This window comes from Accipiter gentilis, chromosome 33 (genome assembly GCF_929443795.1).
Source record: "Accipiter gentilis chromosome 33, bAccGen1.1, whole genome shotgun sequence".
NCBI classification, from domain to species: domain Eukaryota; kingdom Metazoa; phylum Chordata; class Aves; order Accipitriformes; family Accipitridae; genus Astur; species Astur gentilis.
Window position 1 is genome coordinate 3,271,717 of NC_064912.1, and position 18,171 is coordinate 3,289,887.

Genomic DNA, 18,171 nt, shown 5'->3' on the forward strand with positions numbered 1-18,171 from the left:
TTATGGTCTGAAAACTAAATGCTGGTGGTCTGTTTCCTTAGAAAAAAGGCAATGCAGGAAACTTGGAAAATGACGTATAGCATGATATACTGTGTCAACCTACCTAAGAAACAGATCAGGAGTGTAGAAGCAGTGAGAGGAGGCGATTCTCCTTCAAGTGAAAAACATTTCGTTGAAGTACAAATGGGACACCTTCTACCATCAGACAAAAAAATAACATTATGCTGGAAAGTTGCACTTCGGAATTTTGAAATCCCCTCGTTTTGCTAGGGGGTTGAAATTTCAATGCAAAAGGCTACACAGGGCATGCCCTATTCTACGTTATAGTGAGCAGGCTATTTTTTTACCTTTAAAGATTAACTTTTAAACTAGAAAAGATGTTTCAATACACAGTTTCCCCCCACATCTGGGGGAAAAAAAATATCATGAATTCTTATTGACACAATTGCTAGTTTACTTTGCAGGGCTGAGTATAAGGAATGGCAAAATATAATAGCATTTTCCTTTCTTCTTGTGAATGTTTGGAGTAAATACCTGTTGCTTTTTTTTGGAAGCTTAAATCCATTTGTGTGTGGCATCGATAGACAGTTTGCTGCAACATTGTCCATTGGCTTTGAATGGCATATGCTCCTTCCTCCTCTCCACCCTCTTCCTCCTTGCCACTACAGTATTTACTCCAGAAATTGCTGTGACTGGGGAGGGAAGTAGCATACTAAGCTTATTGTTTGTGTTTTAACTGTTGCTATGTAATCCAAGCGATGGCTTTAATTGTGAGGCCAGAAATACTTTGTAGAATTGAGATTTAGATGAATGAGGATTTAAGATGATTTTTGAACTCCTGATGCACAAAAACTACCTGTAAGTAGCATCTGGAAATGTTAGTACTTACATGTTCTGAAGATGTTCAAGCCCAAATGTGGTAGTTGTATTCTTTGGTATGCGTATGTGTGAATCTGCTTTAGGTTTGGCAAATAAGAAGCATACTGTGCCATAAAAGGGATTCAATAGTGCCTTTGTTTTAGAATGAATCATAATGAAAATACAGCACGTTAAATATAGGAACATCCTTGCCAACAGGACCTGTCTGTGAAATAGAATTTTAGAAGAGAGTAGTAAATAGATTATTCAGCAGTCTCTGAGAGATGCTGCTGTTTCAGGGCGGAAATGTTTTATGTTTTCAGAGTGACTGCAGCATAATGCTGTCCTATCTGTATGGTATTCTTTTTTAAGGGGATTTTTAAAAACAAACAAAAAACAAGTGCCCTTTGAAACTTTTGGCAAATTGACTGAATTAAATAGCTGCCTTTACAATGGGAGGATCTTTGTACCCTGGAAATGGAAAAGTGTTGGAACAGGTCGAAGATGGGATTTCACTCTTGGAATGAGCTGTATTTACTTTCTTAGTCTGATGTTGGGCATCTTGGGTTAAACTATGTTTCTGGATAGTTCTGTGTGCAGGCTGCTTTCAATGAGAAGTATGTGTGTACAGTGTTTGTTCACACTGTTCAATTTTAAGCATGTGTTTAAAGATGACAATCAGATCTTACCTTGTTTAAAAACCTGTTGAGAAGTCTTTTGATAGCTTCATGTGAATTGTTAAATCTTCAAGGAGAAGATGGAAAACCTGGAAATTTCAAGGTAGATCTTGAAGTCATTGTGGTGTTTCAAAATGAACATATTTGGCTCTTAAAGTTATTAAAAAAATTATTTTAACGGTGTAAATTATAGTTATGTTTCTCCTTAGTTACTGTTAATGTCAGACTATGATATTTGTGCTAAGTGGTTCCTTTGAGTAAGCTATATTGATTTTTTTTCATTTAATGTAAGCTGTAGTGTAAGTTTGTTTCTTGTCTATTTGATTTTTCTCCTCTCCCACCCCATTCGGGATTGAAATAAAATAATTACTTCTTTCAGAAGCGCAATCTCTCCTTTCAGTGTGTCCAGTTTTCCTTTAGGATTCATGTCTGTCAAGGAGAGTATATACTGTAAGGAAAGGAAACAGAATACCTCTTTTCATTATATTTTTGAGACACCTTTACTGTTGCTGTTACTCTGTAGAGCTACTATTGCCTTTTCCCCCACCTCTGTAGAATATCATATCACACAGACTGCCTGGTAATGTATCTTTGGCCAATCTCTAGGAGATAAATGGGAAAGAATCTCTTAAATAATGCTACTGTTTTTCTTACCAAAACAGTTTATTCCTTATAATACTGAATTTTTGGAGCATGACGTGCTCTCCTTTTACTTGGCTGTCTCCAGCCAACTATAGGAACTTCAGAACTGCTGAGGTACTGGCAGACACATCTGTAAATTCTTTTGTGGCCTGTTGGGTACATTTCAAAAGGCTAGTATTTACAGTACAGAAAATAAAGGAAGAACCACGGACTTTGTGTTGAGATTTGCTGTTGGTTTAGAAACCTGCATTTAGCTTAATGATGCTGAAGTATAGGAACTGGGGGAAGACAGGAATACTTGAGTTGAGATCCTGTGCTACAAAATGCTGCTTTGGTGGGACTGTAAATGTGTTTTAGTACATGCTGATGCGTCTTCTAGAAGTAACTCATAAAGATTTTGGCCTGTGAATATACAATCAAGTATCTGTAGAGGTGTATCTTAAATGAATTTCAGTCTTTCAGAATCCTCTTTTTAAGTGTTGAATTACTGTTTGTGTCCAAACTAGGTTTTCTTGATGAAACAAACCTTTGAAACATCTTTAGTTAATTTTGCTGTTCTGGTCAACTTTCTATTCTTCTGTGGTAAGAATAGTTCTTGTTTATCTGAAGAAAGCCACTTTTTTTTTGCTTGGCAGTCATAAAAGCTCTTAGAGCAATTGGAATACATTGATCAATTGTGGCTAATTATCCATTAGAGCTTTGAAGTTTTTGTTTGCAGAGGTTACACTTATTACAAAGTAAGCCTTCAGAGCTTTATTTTTGATTCATAAGTACAAGAGTGTGCTCAGTGCAGAAATTACTTTGATTCTTCCTATAGTATATTGCATTGTATTAGCACTCAGGCTTGTGTGGAATCTTGGAGACGTTTTCTTTCTTTAGGTATATATACAGTGTAAGCATATGATTTTTTTTTTTTTTTTCCTGGAAAAGTCTTATTTCTAGGTAAATGTATTAAAAGAGTTTGTCCTCTATAGATCCAGTCATTTGTAAAGAGCGTTTTCCCACAAAATTCTGTCTTTTGTATTTCAGTAATTATGCAGAAATGTTTGTACATTTTTTTTTTTAAGTGGTCTTGTTTCCTTGGAATACTTAAATTTGTCTTTGACCTCTGCGAAATGCTTGGATGAGAATTTCAAATCTTATTACAAGTGGTAATAAAACACCTGGCTTCTTCTTAATGGGATTTTTAAAATTTTATTTCTAGCTTTACTAAATCTTTCATCCTGTAATAAAGGATGAAGTAAATTACAATTATTCCTAGGCATTTGAGTATTCTTCTTTGAGTGTCTTACTCTTCAGTAGTAAACTAAATGCTTCATGAATCTGTTGCGGTAGGCTTTTGTTATAGCAGTTAGCTTAGAGGTGGGAGAGTGGAGAGTTCCCGCACAAGATAGGCTTCCTCTGAACACTGCTAGCCAGATCATGATTTAATTCTCGAAACTGATTCTTAATATGTTACTTTTTTTTTAAGGCATTCTTGTTACTGACTTTAAAAGTGATAATTTTAAATTAGTATTTTTGTCAGACTGCCAAATCTGCAGATTGGTTTAGGTGAGGAGCTCTCACCTCAGCTGAGATAATAGGATTGCTACCATTCTTGCACTGAAACTGAATTCACTTTTTTTTTTGTAAAGTCACTGGCTTTCTGCCATAAAATGATTAATCTTTTCCTTGCTTCTCCATCTGTCCCTCTGGCATATACATTCCAAGCACCATGGTGACTTTCTTTTGGAACACATTACTATAGGATGAAATAGTAATTAGTAGAGACTTTTTTTTTTGTCAGTAAACAGATACAAGATGATGCCAACATAGTAAAGAAAGCCTGACTTTCCCACTTCACAAATGAACATAAATTCCTAATGGAGCTATCTTTTACACTTCTCCGAGAAGTTAGGTTAGGTGGACCTTGCTTCTTGTTTAGAGATTTGTGTTTCATACCAGAGGTAAATAAGAGTCCAAAGGGCAAAGTCCTTGGTGTGTGCCTGCCTGGAAAGCTGCTCTTTTGTACTGAGTGTGCAAGCAAAAGCAGCTGATTGGAGTTGTGGCAATAGCACACAGGGACTGGGGAGGGATTAACTCCAGATGGTTGATGCCAGATCATAGTAGCTCTGAACTTGTGTGCATTAAACTCATCTGGGAGCCAGTGGTGAAGCAGTGCAGATGGCAAAGCACAGGTCTCTGTCTCTCATTGAGTTACCACTTTGGAAACCAGAAGTAAGCCTTTTGAAAGCAGTTCTGTCCTCTTTCACTGTTGCTTACTAACAGTATTAAAAGCAGCTGAATTGTCTATCAGTCTGAATTTCTGATGTTCCTTCATTACTTAGAGCAGACCTACTCTTGCATTCACAGTACTTCGTATAATTTTTAATTGATAACTTCTGAACATCTGAGACACCTGACTACTTGATTTCCTTGTCTTGAGAGAAAGATCAAGAGGAAGAAAGTTAAAATTATTTAAGCCAAGCAAGGTGACACACTTAGTAGCAAAAACATTTCAATGGATGAGAAGAGAGAAGGGGGAGAAAATGCTGAGCTTTTTAACCAAGTTGCATGTTGAAAGCTCAGATTTGAAGTAGGTGTAGTAATTTGATGACAAGGGATTTGAAGGCGTAGTCCAATAATAGAGTATTAAGTGACTGGTTTTGGTGAGGCTCATAAAAGAGGAAAGCAAAGGGTGCATGGGATTGCATGGCTTGGTAGCAGCAAGTACAAAAGAAGTTCTGAATCATCCCTGTCCTGTAGTGACTTGCGACAGTGATAGCTTGGAGGCAGGAGCAGTATACCATTTCTGTATACCCAATCATTCTGTTCATGCTAAACCCAAAGAATACTTCTTGGATCTGTGGGTCATAGTGGGAAGTGGAGAATTTCTCTTTCCTGCTCTTTTTTTTTTTTTGGGGGGGGGGGGAGAAAAGTGTCCCTAACACATAGGGGGGGTTGGATGAAGCCTGAGAGATGCTGGGTAGCAATGGCTCTAGAAGGGTTGGATTATTTATGCACAGTTGGTCTGTCAGCCTAAGGCTATTGATTATGGTATAAACTCTAAAGTTACAGCTCAGGCATTCAGAAGACTCAATCACAGTTTATAGGTAGCTTTTGAAAGGTGGAACTAGTTATTGTCTCCTCAGCATTTAGCATGTTATTTCACACTGGGTTCAGTGATACAACAGGAGGAAGTAGAGGGAGTGTCCTTCCTTGCAAATATGAAGGATTTAGAAGAAAGCAGTAGTGAGTGACAAATGTGCCTTACTAGAGCAATCTATACCTTTGAATGGGCAAATTCTCACATATGCAACTCTTCAACATTACTGTTAGTTTGTGAAGATCTGGCCTTTTATCAAAACAGATCATATCCAGGATGCCTTTTCTCTCTCTCCTTTTTTTAATTATGACATGTATGTTCTGTTCTCTGAAATAATTTAAATTATTAATCTGGGGCTTACAGTTAAATGGATTTTAGCTTTTGTACCATAAACTAATTCCAGAATAATATAAGGGTAGTGGTGGTTCATGAAAAGGCTGTCTTTGTGTCTTCTTCCTATATCTATTTTGTCAGATTGAGAAGTATGGGAACAGTTTGGTGGGAGAAAAGGCTCTGACCTTCCTATTTTTCCGTTGCCAAAACGGATCTGAGAGTAGCATAACCAGTATATTGGCTGTGTATCCTCACAGCACTATAGAGGCTGTAGTTCTTCACAGCACCCCTCCCCAAGGGTCTTCTAAACCATTTCTTACTGTGCTTTCAGCTCCTTCGCATGTCCTCAGATAATCTTTCTGAGGTGCTGACAGGGCAAAACTGGCAATAATGGTGGCTCATTCAGAGCCCTGGATACTCAGTCTGTTGCTAAACACAGTGGGTAATGGCAGAGGTCTTTGTGCATTTTCTTCGTGGAGATGTTAATCTGAGTGTCATAATCTTGCCTGTCCATCTCTGTACTCAGCAGTCTTAGGAACTTAATTATCTGTGAAACCTTTAACAAAAATGGGTCAAATTGACCAGTGATTTCCAAAGTGATTAGAGAAAAATTGATTTGAGGAAGGGGAAGGAGATGGGATGCTGATTGTCACAGCACTGTTGCTTAAGACCAGTTTCCTTAGGATACCTAGCTAACAACATAACTGGGTTTGTGATCCTGCAATCAATGTCAGTCTGAAGAGGCAACTTAATTGCTGCTGGATTGAGTGAGTGAATGAAATTCTCTCGCAGTCTACCCTGTCCTTGATCTCATGTTGTTAGAAGAGCAACCATCCGAAGCTGAGCTTAGCCATGCTCAGTCTAATACAGTTCTGTGATGCAGAGGTGGATATAATAGTTCGATGCAGTTTTTGGCTTCTGTTCTGCACCTCTGCTTTCCTGGACTTTGATTCTTATCTCTGGGTTTGGTTAATGGACTTGGCAGCTTGGTCATGATCTTAGATCATTTTTGCTTCCTGAGATAACTTTTTCTTCTCACCTTTCTGTTATCTCTAGACAAGCAGAAGGGAACTTCTAATTCCCTTTCTACTATTAGGTTCCATTTTATGGAGAATTAGGCATATACAAATGACACTAATACAAAGTCAGACATTAATACCTCTGATTTAGGCCTTGTGGCTTTTGTGAATGGCTTATGGCTTTTTTTTTTGGCTCCTTTTGTCCAAGGAGCTCCTGGACAAACTCAAACACAAAAAGGAAGCTACAGAGGGTGGAAACAAGGACAGGTAGCCTGGGAGGAATACAGAGAAATTGTTCGAGCAGCCAGGGATCATCCTCTAAAATGGAGAGACATGGATTTGATGGATGGACCACTCGGTGGATAAGGAACTGGCTGGATGGTCACACTTAAAGCATTGCAGTCAACAGCTCAATGTCCAAGTGGGGATCAGTGACGAGTGGTGTTCCTCAGGGGTCAGTATTGGGACCGGCTCTATTGAACATCTTTGTTGGCAACATGGACAGTGGGATCGAGTGCACCCTCAGCAAAGTTTGCCAATGACACCAAGCTGTGTGGTGCGGTCGACCCACTGGAGGGAAGGGATACCGTCTAGAGGGACCTTGACAGGCTTGAGAGGTGGGCCCTTGTGAACCTCGTGAAGTTCAACAAGGCCAAGTGCAAGGTCCCGCACATGTGTGGGGGCGATCCCAGGCACAAACACAGGCTGAGAAATGAGTGGATTAAAAGCAGCCCTGAGGAGAAGGACTTGGAGGTGTTGGTTGATGAGAAGCTCAACATGACCCAGCAATGTGCGCTTGCAGCCCAGAAAGCCAACTGTATCCTGGGCCTCATCAAAAGAAGCATGACCAGCAGGTCAAGGGAGGTGCTCCACTCTGGTGAGACCCCATGTGGAGTACTGCATTGAGCTCTGGAGCCCCTCAACATAAGAAGGAGATGGACCTGTTGGAGTGAGTCCAAAGAAGGGTCACGAAGATGATCAGATGGCTGGAGCACCTCTCCTATGAGAACAGGCTGAGAGAGTTGGGGTTGTTCAGTCTGGAGAAGAGAAGGCTCTGGGGAGACCTTACAGTGGTCTTCGAGTGCTTAAAGGGGGCCTACAGGAAAGATGCGGAGGGTCTTTTTATCAGGGAGTGTAGTGGTAGGACAAGGGGTAAGGGTTTTAAACTGAAAGACAGTAGGTTTAGATTAGAGATAAGAAAGAAATTTTTTACTGTGAGGATGGTGAGGCGCTGGCACAGGTTGCCCAGAGAAGTTGTGGATGCCCCATCCCTGGAAATGTTCAAGGCCAAGTTGGATGGGGCTTGGAGCACCCTGGTCTAGTGGAAGGTGTCCCTGCCCATGGCAGGGGGGTTGGAACTAGATGGTCTTTAATGACCCTTCCAACCCAAACCATTCTGTGATTCTGTGAATTAATTCCTGTTGATGAGGAGAAGCACACACTATTTAGATAAAAGTTTAATATAATCTTAAGAATATCAATGGAATTTGGTCACTTGCATTTTTTTTCTAATTTTTGCTTTGAAGCTATAGAGCTTCAGCTCTTACCTGTTCATATGTCTTTGCAAATTGAAGATATTTGTGTTATCACCTTTCTATTCCTAATATCGGTACTTTAGGATCTCTTCAGTCCTTGTCTTAGTAAGATAAGCAAATTAATAAGCTTAAATAGTTAGCTAAATAAATTAGGCTATTAGATTGCAATTAGACCGTCTGTTGTAGCCATGCCTTTTAGTCCTTTGAATAGTTCTTGAGGCTTCTCTGAATCCTGTCATTTTTACATATCATTCATGAAGAACTAATGCAGCATGATCGTCGTCACTGCAATAGCATTCACATCAAGTCAACCGCATAAAGATGTCGCTTTACGCTTGCCCAGTCTTCTTTTCATACCTCCTGTTGTCATATTGAGAGCTCGGATATGTTGTTCAAGCATTTTGCAGATTCACAGCTTCCAAAGTCCAGCCAAGCTTATCTAGCTTGCTTCCTTTCTTTCTAGGACTGTTCCCCAGTTAAAAATCTAGTAGGGACTGAATTGAATATTAACAATAACTATTTTTAGTTTACAGGATTGGATCATAATCAGATTACTTCAACAAGGCTTATTTTCCACTGAACCCATGCTGCTTTGAGTTCTTTGATTCTTGTATCAAGCTTTCAGTGTTTTTTCTGCTGTCAGGCTAGTCCGCATCTGGTGGTATTGTTTTGTTTTTAAATACTTGGCCAGAATAACCTTCTTCCATTTTTGTACAGAAGAATCAGGGCTTAAAAATTGAATGAAAATCAACATTTAACTTAGAGATAAGATTTTTTTTTTCCCTGGACTAATATGTCTGGACCAACTTATTAAAAAAAAATAAATTACAGCATTAACTTTATGTAGTCAGTGGTGGTAAAGATACAAACCCAGGAGTGTTGTCAGAGGTAGGTGCTGCTCCTTGGCATGTGCCTGCAAATGAGGATGCTTTCTCTTGCAGGAAAACTAATTGTAAACTCAGTCTGTCCTGCCAGATCTTTTATTATGTTTGAAAGCCCTGGAGTGAAAGGTGGGTTGGGGCAATAGAGGAGAGCAGAGTTTCCCAAAGGAAAATGGGTAGCAAGGAGCAGAACTGTATACAGTTCTGTGGTTTATGACAGCATGTTGGAGGGGAAGCTAAAAAAAAGCAATTGTGAATAGGAAATTATGTGCTTGTAACGGTGAATGATTTTTGCAGTGTGTTATATTAGTTGCATGTCCTGGAAGCCTCAGAGGAATAGGTGGTAATGAGGTAACTCTGCTTGAGTGAGAGAGCTGGCTATAGTGGTAGAGGTGAAGGGACAGGTAATAAAAACCTAGAGTAGGAGGAAAGGACAGGATTTATTTATGGCCTAGATGCTTTGTGTCCAAAGAGGGTAGCTCCTTGATGCTGGGCTGGAGGAAGAAGTACTGTGGTATGTCAGCAGTGATCAAGAAGAGGGGAAAAGAGTAAGCTTTAAAAGTAGAAGAAATGGCATAGTATGAAGATCCAGTCTGGTCCTAAGGTATCTTTTAAATTAGATTGGTGAACTTCTCATTTCTGTCATATCAACTCTGAGTTGCACCCATCAGATGAGGTACATAGGTTTAGTCACAGACTTGATCTATAATATCTATGAAGCTGCAGGAACTAGAGGAAATTGAATTGCTGTTCTGCTCTGAAAATAAAGAAAAAGCAAAACAAAGAGGAAGTACCTCCCACACCTGCTGCTCAAAACATTGCAATGGGAGATGTGTTGTGTAGTTCAAGTCAGCTAAACAAAGGTTTTAAGTTTTTCTTTTTTCAGCTTGGAAGTTTGTATATTCCTTGGATTGTGAGAGTAAAATAGCCTATTTCCTATACACACTCAGTAATAGATTCCAGTATCTTAGAGAGTTGCCATAGTGATAAAAAAGGGAACAGAATCTGCTTGTCTTTCTGGGATAGCAGAATTATTAAACTAAATGCATCTTTTCCATTAAAGGAGAGTAACATTATCATATTTCTGAGAAGAACTGCTTTAGAGTAGAAATCATGTGTTTAAGCTGCTGTCCTGCATTAATCGTGTTACTTCAGGCACTTCTAGCCTTGACTTGCAGTTCTGTGCTGGGGTGGTTTATAGCACGCCTGCATCTCCCCCATTGCAGCTGATGGAACAGCAGCATAGAAAACACCTTGCTTATGGCAAGAGTCTGCCTTACTCCGTCAGAAGTCATTGCAGTTGTGACTACAAAGAACCGGGCAAGAAGCAAGAGTTGCACAAAATTGTAACACAGAAACATGAGTATAAAATGTGAGTTGCCAGAAGATGAGGTGGGATTAAAGGAGCCACCCCGGGATGGAGTGCAGAGAACGTGGCCTGCAGAAAATGTTTGCATCAGGTAGAGAAAGGAGATGACCTGACAATTGAAGGAACTGATAGAGAAGAAGAGAAGGCAACAGGGGAGGGAACATCCTTAAGCTTAGAACAAAATGGGAGCAAACTGCAACATAACCTGGGTTTGCAGAGAGAAAGCTTTCTGCTTTTGTTGTAATGGAAATGCACTGGCTACCACACTGATATGTTGAATCTTGAGTAGCCCTGTGATACACATCAGGGCCCATTTGTTGCAGGTGGAAAAAGAAACACCTTGCAGTGGATTGCTTTTTGCTTTCATTCCTTTCAGGAAAGTAAATCTAACAAACTTTAAGCAAAATACAAGTCTTTGTGATGGCTCAGAGTCCCCCATGAGAACAACCATTCTTACCAGGTTGCTAACTCGCATGTTCTTGCTGGTTTATCTTCTTTGATGACTTGTAATTACCTAGTAATCTTCCCCTGAACTATGTAATTTGGGTTCAGAGTTCTGTTTCAGAAATACAAAAAAAATAAGGCCTTCTGAGTCCTGCCCCCTCATTTCACATAGGAAAAAACCTGGGGGCAGAGGCAGGAGCCACAGCGTTTGAGCCTTCTGACTGGTTTGCTTTGGAGCTGGTGGTTTCAGTTTGCAGAATGAATAAGCAGTGTAAAATCTTTACTGCTTGTAGGCTCAATCATCTGATCATATTTGCCAGTTGTTTTTTGAGATTTCAATTAGAAGTGGTTTACATAGTTTTATGGAAGGTCACCTGATCTCAATGTTCAGCTAATTAACCAGGAAATGCCAATTAATGCCTTATGTACTTGGATGTCTTTCAGTGTTTGATATGCAGGGGATCTGCTTGATTCTTCCTTTTCTCCCACCTCCTATTTGTTGCCTTCCTGTTGATCTTAATGCTGTTTGGCAGCAGGTTGTTCTGCCACTAAAACTCTTTGTCGATCCCAGACTTGGTTGAAAACTGTTATAAATAGGTAGGAGTTCATTAGAGCAGTTCTTGCATTGTGTTGTGCACTTCTAGTCTCTGGAAATCACAGTCCTGTTAATAAGGTTAACTTCTCTGAGGCAAAACTGAGTTTAAAAAAACCCTAAAACTACAAACATCTGTGAGCTTTAATAAACCCGTGCATGGTCTCATCTGATTTTTGTCTCCATGTCTGCTTCAGGGATTGCCACATAAGAAAGATAGGTCTTTCCACCTTTTCAGATTTTTTATTTTTATTTTTTTTAAAGATGGACCTCAAACAAAAAAAAGTCTTCTGCAGTTTGTTTCAGTGGCAGTAATTTACAAAAATGAAGTGTAGGTTAAAGGCCATGTCTAATGTTTTACAGTGTTATCAAACTATCTGCCTTTTTTTAAAGTCATAGACTGATGTAACTCTAGCCTTAGGTTCATTTCACTTACTAAAGCACAACTTTAGACTTCGAAATACATTAGACATTGAAAATGTGGGAGAGATCAGGTTTAAAAAAAGCACAGGGTTTCAAATGGAAGCTACTCTGCTTCCAGCTTGATGTCAAAGAACAGCAAGGCATTTCTTAAAATTTCAGTCAAGTATTTATTACTTAATGACCACCTAGAAAAGGAAACATCATCCTCATCATATTAAGCACTCAGTTTGGAAGACTTGAAAGTTTGCTTTGTTGTTGTACTGAGTTGTGATATGTTTAATAATAAGATCTATTGAAAAGGAAATACTAAAATATGATAAACCAACCATGTGGTACCTTTTAGGATTGCAGTTCCTTGGTGCTTCTGGGATGTTCTAGTGGTTTAGAGTTTTAACAAACCTAAAAAGAAATTCTCTGTTCTTTTGTCTTTTGAGACTGAAACATTTGTGATATTTTTCCTTAAAATCCATTTTTAAACATTTTTCCTTTAATAAAAAAACAAGTTAATCTTTCCTGATAGTGAAATGAGATTAACACCTCTCTGTTTCTTTTGGAGCAAGAACTTAAATTTGGTGTAAAATTTGCTTAGTGTTCTCACTGCCTAAAGAAAATCTCTTTTGCTTTTTGAAAGTTCAGCTGTGTTTAAGATTCTGCCAGAGGCTTATAACATCGTGCTGTGCAAGCTCAGCACATCCATGTTAGGCAACTTCGTCTGCACCGAATCTTTTCCATGTCCTCCCCAGTGGCTGAGTGTGCTTCAGCCTTAAGCTGCAAGGTCTAAGAAGGACTTTGCTTGCACCGTCTCCTGCAGGCTGGTGTGCCCCAAGTAGGGCCATGGAAATAGGTTCATGTGCATGCAGCATTTCTGTCTCCCAAATCGGGCTCACCACTGTGCTTTCACAGCAGTTGTGGTGGCTGTAGGGGGCTCATAGGAAGTTGTAGCATAGTGGTGGTAGCCAGGATAGTCAGTGTATTATTCAATTTAAAAAAAAAAAACTCCACCAAACCTGCAGGCAAGTTCAAAGAAGACTAGAAGGGCCAAGTCCTTCTGCAAATGAAGTTTGTAGTTGGGGATTTAGACACAAGGAGAAACTGAATAACAGCCAAACAGCTAATGTTCCTATTTCTGGCCTCTGAAAGGTTCAAATAGTCGGTCATTAAGCTACTTTTTCAGAATCTCACTTCTAGTTTCAGAAGTTTTCTTCACTGTTAATCTGATAGACCATCATAGGATCATCTATACCAAGCTATTCATAAATACTTTCTCATGCCTTGTCTGAAATAGTGGGTTAAGATGAGTGGGTAAGTTTATTAAATACTTTGCTATTAATTGTTCAGAGAAAAGCTGCCAAAATCATGTTGTAATAAATAAAAATTTAAAAAACTAATTTCTTTGAACATACAGTCCTACAAAACAAACACAGAAATACAGAAAATAAAATTCTTGATACTTTTGCAATGTGATAGTAGTCAATACCACTTTTCTTTAAAAGCAGTCTTTATTACTAAGCTTTTGATGCTCTGAGGCAATTGGGGTTTTTTGGTCTTAGATGCTATTTGAATTATTCAGCTTTACTCTGGAACACAGCACGTACATGATAACCTCTTACATTGCCAAGTAACAGCTTTTTTTTTTTAATGTGTATATAGTGGGTCAGATTCTTCTATAAAGATACAACATTTTGTACAGTTGAAAAAGTCCTGAATCTGTCAACAGTCACTCTCCAGGATGCAGGTTAACGTAAAGAAACTCTGAGTGTGGCTGGGCCAACTGTCTGAAACCCAAGTGTACAAAGTACACTGACAAAGAGGACAAGGCACAATCGAATTGTGTTTATTGGACTCTGCTCCGATATAATTTACTGCTCTTAACCAGTGCTTCATCAACTGGTTGTTTAGTCCGATTCCTGTAAGCATGAAAAACCAACCACTGAGCAGTTCCTTATTACGAAGCTGTTAACACTGATAAGCTGATATGCATGGTCCCTCTTCCAGCCATGGGCATAGTCCTCCTGAATCCTTGCTGGTAAAGAAAGTGAAAAGACCAGGACCATGGAAAACCAGCGTGTTGTGTAAGGAAAGGCTGGGGAGGTCAAAGGAAGGGGAAGATACGATTTAATATTTCAAATAAAGACTTGCTCAGTGGTTGGATTTATTTTTAAGACATTGACAGGTGATAAAGTCATCTAGAAATCCTCTCAGTGCAAGGCAGGAGGGAACACAAACATGATCTGTCAACTTCTATTTCTTCTTTATTTGGAGGAGGGAAGGAGGGTCCTAGTCTTAGTCATCCTCTTTGAAAGAAGTAAATTCCTGCTAAAATGTCTTTTCAGGACCTTTGTCCAATGTAGTATTAATGGACTCAAGTAATAGAAATTTCACCACTTCTCTTGGGAGACTGTTCTTCAGGCAAAATAGCTCTTTGGATGGACAGTGTTGTCTTCATTCATTCAGGGGCAGTCGTATTTCTGCTTGCTATTCTTAAGGAGTTTGGGGGTGTAATTTGTCAAGGATGTCAGCCTTAGATGTCCTTTTGTTCAGACGTTTTTCCTCAAGTACCAAAACATAAGTAGATAAGCATTTCCTAGATGCCTCCTTATATTCCTCTCCCTTCCCATCTAGTCTATGTATAAAGTCGTGCTTTGCGCACAGAATGCACAAACTATTACAGGATTTGAGGTTTGTTTGGTTTTCAACAGTTTTTGTGGTGTTGGAAAACGTTAATTTCTGTCAATGCAGATTGAGAAAGATAATCTTGTTTTCTCCTTTGTGTTTGCACAGTGATTTTGTGAGTTGAATTGCAAGACTTCAGATACACACAGCTGTGTAAATTTGTAAAATTTTTTTTTTAAATTAATTTAAATGTGATTAAAGTTGTGAAATTGATATTTTAATGTTGAGTGACTTAAACCAGAATTTGGTCTGTGTGAATGCAAAGATGGATATTTGACATATGTTTTCTTTTTTTTTTTTTTAACATCCCTTCAGAATCAAGGAAATTATCATAATTTCATTCATTCTTTTCCAGATGGGAATGACAGGTAACACTAGTCCCTTTGGGCAGCCTTTCAGTCAAACTGGAGGGCAGCAGATGGGAGCTACAGGAGTGAATCCTCAGTTACCAAACAAGCCAGGCATGGCGAATAGTTTGTCTCCCTTTCCTGCTGACATCAAGAGTACTCCAGTCACCAGTGTGCCAAACATGGTGAGTTGTACCTGCCTGTTTCCCTTATTCATTATGTCTTGGTAGCGCATTCTAAATTCTTGGGTGATACGGCTTCTGCAACATTAGCGGACTACTTAGTTCTCCATGGTCATTTAAACATCAGAGTTGCCTCATGGTTCCTCACTACCACTCTTCAGTGTGTGTAGAAAGTTTGTGTACATTTTTATGTAGTCATTTAACTTTCTAAGCAATCACAGTGTTTTATTATAAGAATTGCATTACATCCTTTCATTCTGTCTGGTACATTTAGTTCCAAACCAGATGAAAATGTCTTCTCTGTAAGTGCTGTTTGTAGGTTTAAATTCCTAAATCAATTAGAATGTGTTGGATATATCATCAACTTCCTGAAACTAAATAGTACCTTTCATACCCTTGTATCTAATATGGTGAACACACCACATGCTTCTCTGTTTATGCTGTGCATGACTTGCACCTCACAGGCTTATGAGAATAGTTCTTATTAGGATACCTTGCCCAAGTTTGTAGTATTCTGTTTACTAGAGTTTTCTTTATAAAGTGAAATTAAATATTCCCATTTGTCTCAGTATGTCTGCGTATTAATCAGACTGCTTGTGTCGTTTCTATGGAAACTCCAGCTTGTTGCATTTTATATTCTTATACATGATAGCAGTTACTATAGAAACTTGCAAAACCTTCCATAAGATGCAAATTGCCTTTTTTTTTTTTAATTTAACTAGAAACCCAGCTATTTCTTGGCACAAGCAATGCTTGTCTGTCCATCAGTGAGTTTGCTACCTGCCTACCACTAATAAGGCTATATATGAGAGGGAATAGGATATAATAAACTTCCCCTTTTCTCCTGATTTTAGAGGACCACTTCCTAGTTTTCCTTTAGTTACACTGTGAAATCTTTGTTTAATATCATCTGTTATTTACTGCTTATGATTACGGAAAGGAGCTGGTGACTAGGATTAAGACCATGTTCAAAATACTATTTGCACTCATGAGAATATTTGTTAAAAGACAATTTGCTGCATGACTATTCTAATTTTGTTTTTAAAATACTTGAAGTTTGCATCAGGTGTAAAGCAAATGAATTATTGCCCTGGTTCTGCAGAGAACCTGCAAATCTGACCAAAGTGCTGTATTATTCTTGTGGACTGGATGATTCTGAAGCCTAATTTTGTGCTCATTTAAATGTCGGATTTTGGGAAGCCTAATCTTAATGTACTCACTAGTACAGTATATAATGGCAGGTATTCAGGTGGCATAAAAAAGCCATTTGCCATCAAGGCTTGTCTAGTGGTGGGGGAGGAAGTAAAAGAAAAAACTTTCAGTTTCCTTTCTCCCATCTTGTCCGAGAGACAGAGGAAAGTAAGGGAAACTTACTTTCCCAGTACTATCAATTGCAGTTTCTTCAAAATGTCAGAAATAGCACTTGTCTTCTGACAGGACAATCGAAACCATCTTTCTTTGTTTCTCAGGTGTCAAAAGCTTCGTATCTCCAATATATCTTTTTCTTTCTCAAGCCAATACAGAGAGTAATAGCCATTTCAGCTGACAGACATCTGTACTGTCGAGCCAAAAGGTCTCAACCCTGCTTGTGGATCATGTGGTGCTTAGAGTGTGATTGTGGTCCTGATGGGGGTGGAACTTTCATCTCTAAAAACTGAAATTTCCATCTAAACATTTTTATTACAAAGCCAAGAATTTAAAAGGAAATGTCAGACTTGTTAAAATTTAACCTTTACTTGGCAGCAGTGGGTAAGGCAGAGTAATTATTTGGTAATAGTACATACATGGCCATATGCTATTCCTTCCACAGGGACTTTGCTTTATTCAGCATACAATATGAACAGTGCCCTCTGAAAGAGCATATAGTTAATATTTTGTTCTATTTTTGCTGCTCAGTGTGTAGCTGTGGGCCTTGTTGACTGTATGTCGTAATATATACCACTCAGCCAGTCTTTTCCAAACGTTTTTTTCTGTGGTAGTCATCACTGGAGCAGGCATATACTTCGGATTAGTTAATTTTCACAGTGCCTCTCTGAGATAAAGATGTGTTGCCCCAGTTTTAAACACGAGGCTGAGAGACATAAAGGGAGTAAGACTGGAAGAATCTGCTGATTCTGAGCTTCAGGTTTGTAGGCTCTGGCTTGCTAAAGCCTTCATTTCATATGTTAAGACATTATCTAAGGGTAAAATAACATTCACATTGGATAGATGTGTGCTCCCACAACTCATGGAAGTGATGTCTGTGTCTCACATTGGGGAGCTAAAATATGACCCAAATGGCACTTGGGAAAAGTTGGTTGTGACAGAGGCAGCTCCCCAGAGCAGATTTGTGGTATTTGAACTATTACGCCATGCTTTCTTGCTGCAATCACTTTGCCATTTGCTATGTCCCATGATGCTTTAGGACCCTAGAGATAGTGGTTTGATTTAATGTATTTGGTGTTGTGTGTGGTCTGCTGGAGACATGGTCTATCATGCTTCCTGAAGGAGGCAGGAGTGAAGTGGAAAAGGGTATAGCGTTCCACTACCGTCTATCAAAAATGAACCTGTGGAAGATCAGTTCAGACTCCATCTACTATGGCAAGTGAAAGACCAACTACATCCTTTTAAAAGGACCTCCAAGGTTTTTTTGTGAGACAATTGGAACCACATATGTTGCTAAACCAGCCCTCTGTACTATCCTCATTCTTAAAGGGCTCCAAAAGTACTATTCCATGAGAGAGACAAACCCATGTGAATGAAAACATTGGTTATATGTGGCATGTCTGAGGCAGGAAACCAGATGCCGGCATGACATTAAACACCTTGGTTACCACCAAGAATTGTCTAAATAAGAGAAGAGGAAATAGAAAGGTGCAGCTGTTGTCTTAAGACCCCTTGGTCCTGAAAAGCAGGGCATTTTTAAAATATTCTTTTCAATCTTTTGCCTTTCTCTCTAACCTTATGTGTATGCTGCAAAAGTAAAGTAAAAGATAAGTGTGGTTTTTAATCCACGTTACTCTTAGCATCATTATGTGTGGCACCCCATCCCAAACACTAACCAGGACTTTTCCCACCACCAGGCATAACCCTCATGCTGGCAGCCAGGATAAACCTCTGCTGCAGCAGTGG

The 18,171-nt window shown here is 39.1% G+C and overlaps 2 protein-coding genes across 4 annotated transcripts in view; one reads left to right on the forward strand and one right to left on the reverse strand.

The window, feature by feature from the left end:
• Positions 1-18,171, reverse strand: part of GLIS2 (GLIS family zinc finger 2) — a 300,390-nt gene that overhangs the window by 213,890 nt on the left and 68,329 nt on the right. The window lies entirely within an intron of this gene.
• Positions 1-18,171, forward strand: part of CREBBP (CREB binding protein) — a 97,773-nt gene that overhangs the window by 22,671 nt on the left and 56,931 nt on the right. For all 3 annotated transcript variants that reach the window (XM_049791144.1, XM_049791147.1, XM_049791146.1), the window contains exon 3: positions 14,887-15,063. In XM_049791144.1, coding sequence (XP_049647101.1) covers positions 14,887-15,063 — 177 coding nt within the window. The remainder of the gene's footprint in view (positions 1-14,886; positions 15,064-18,171) is intronic.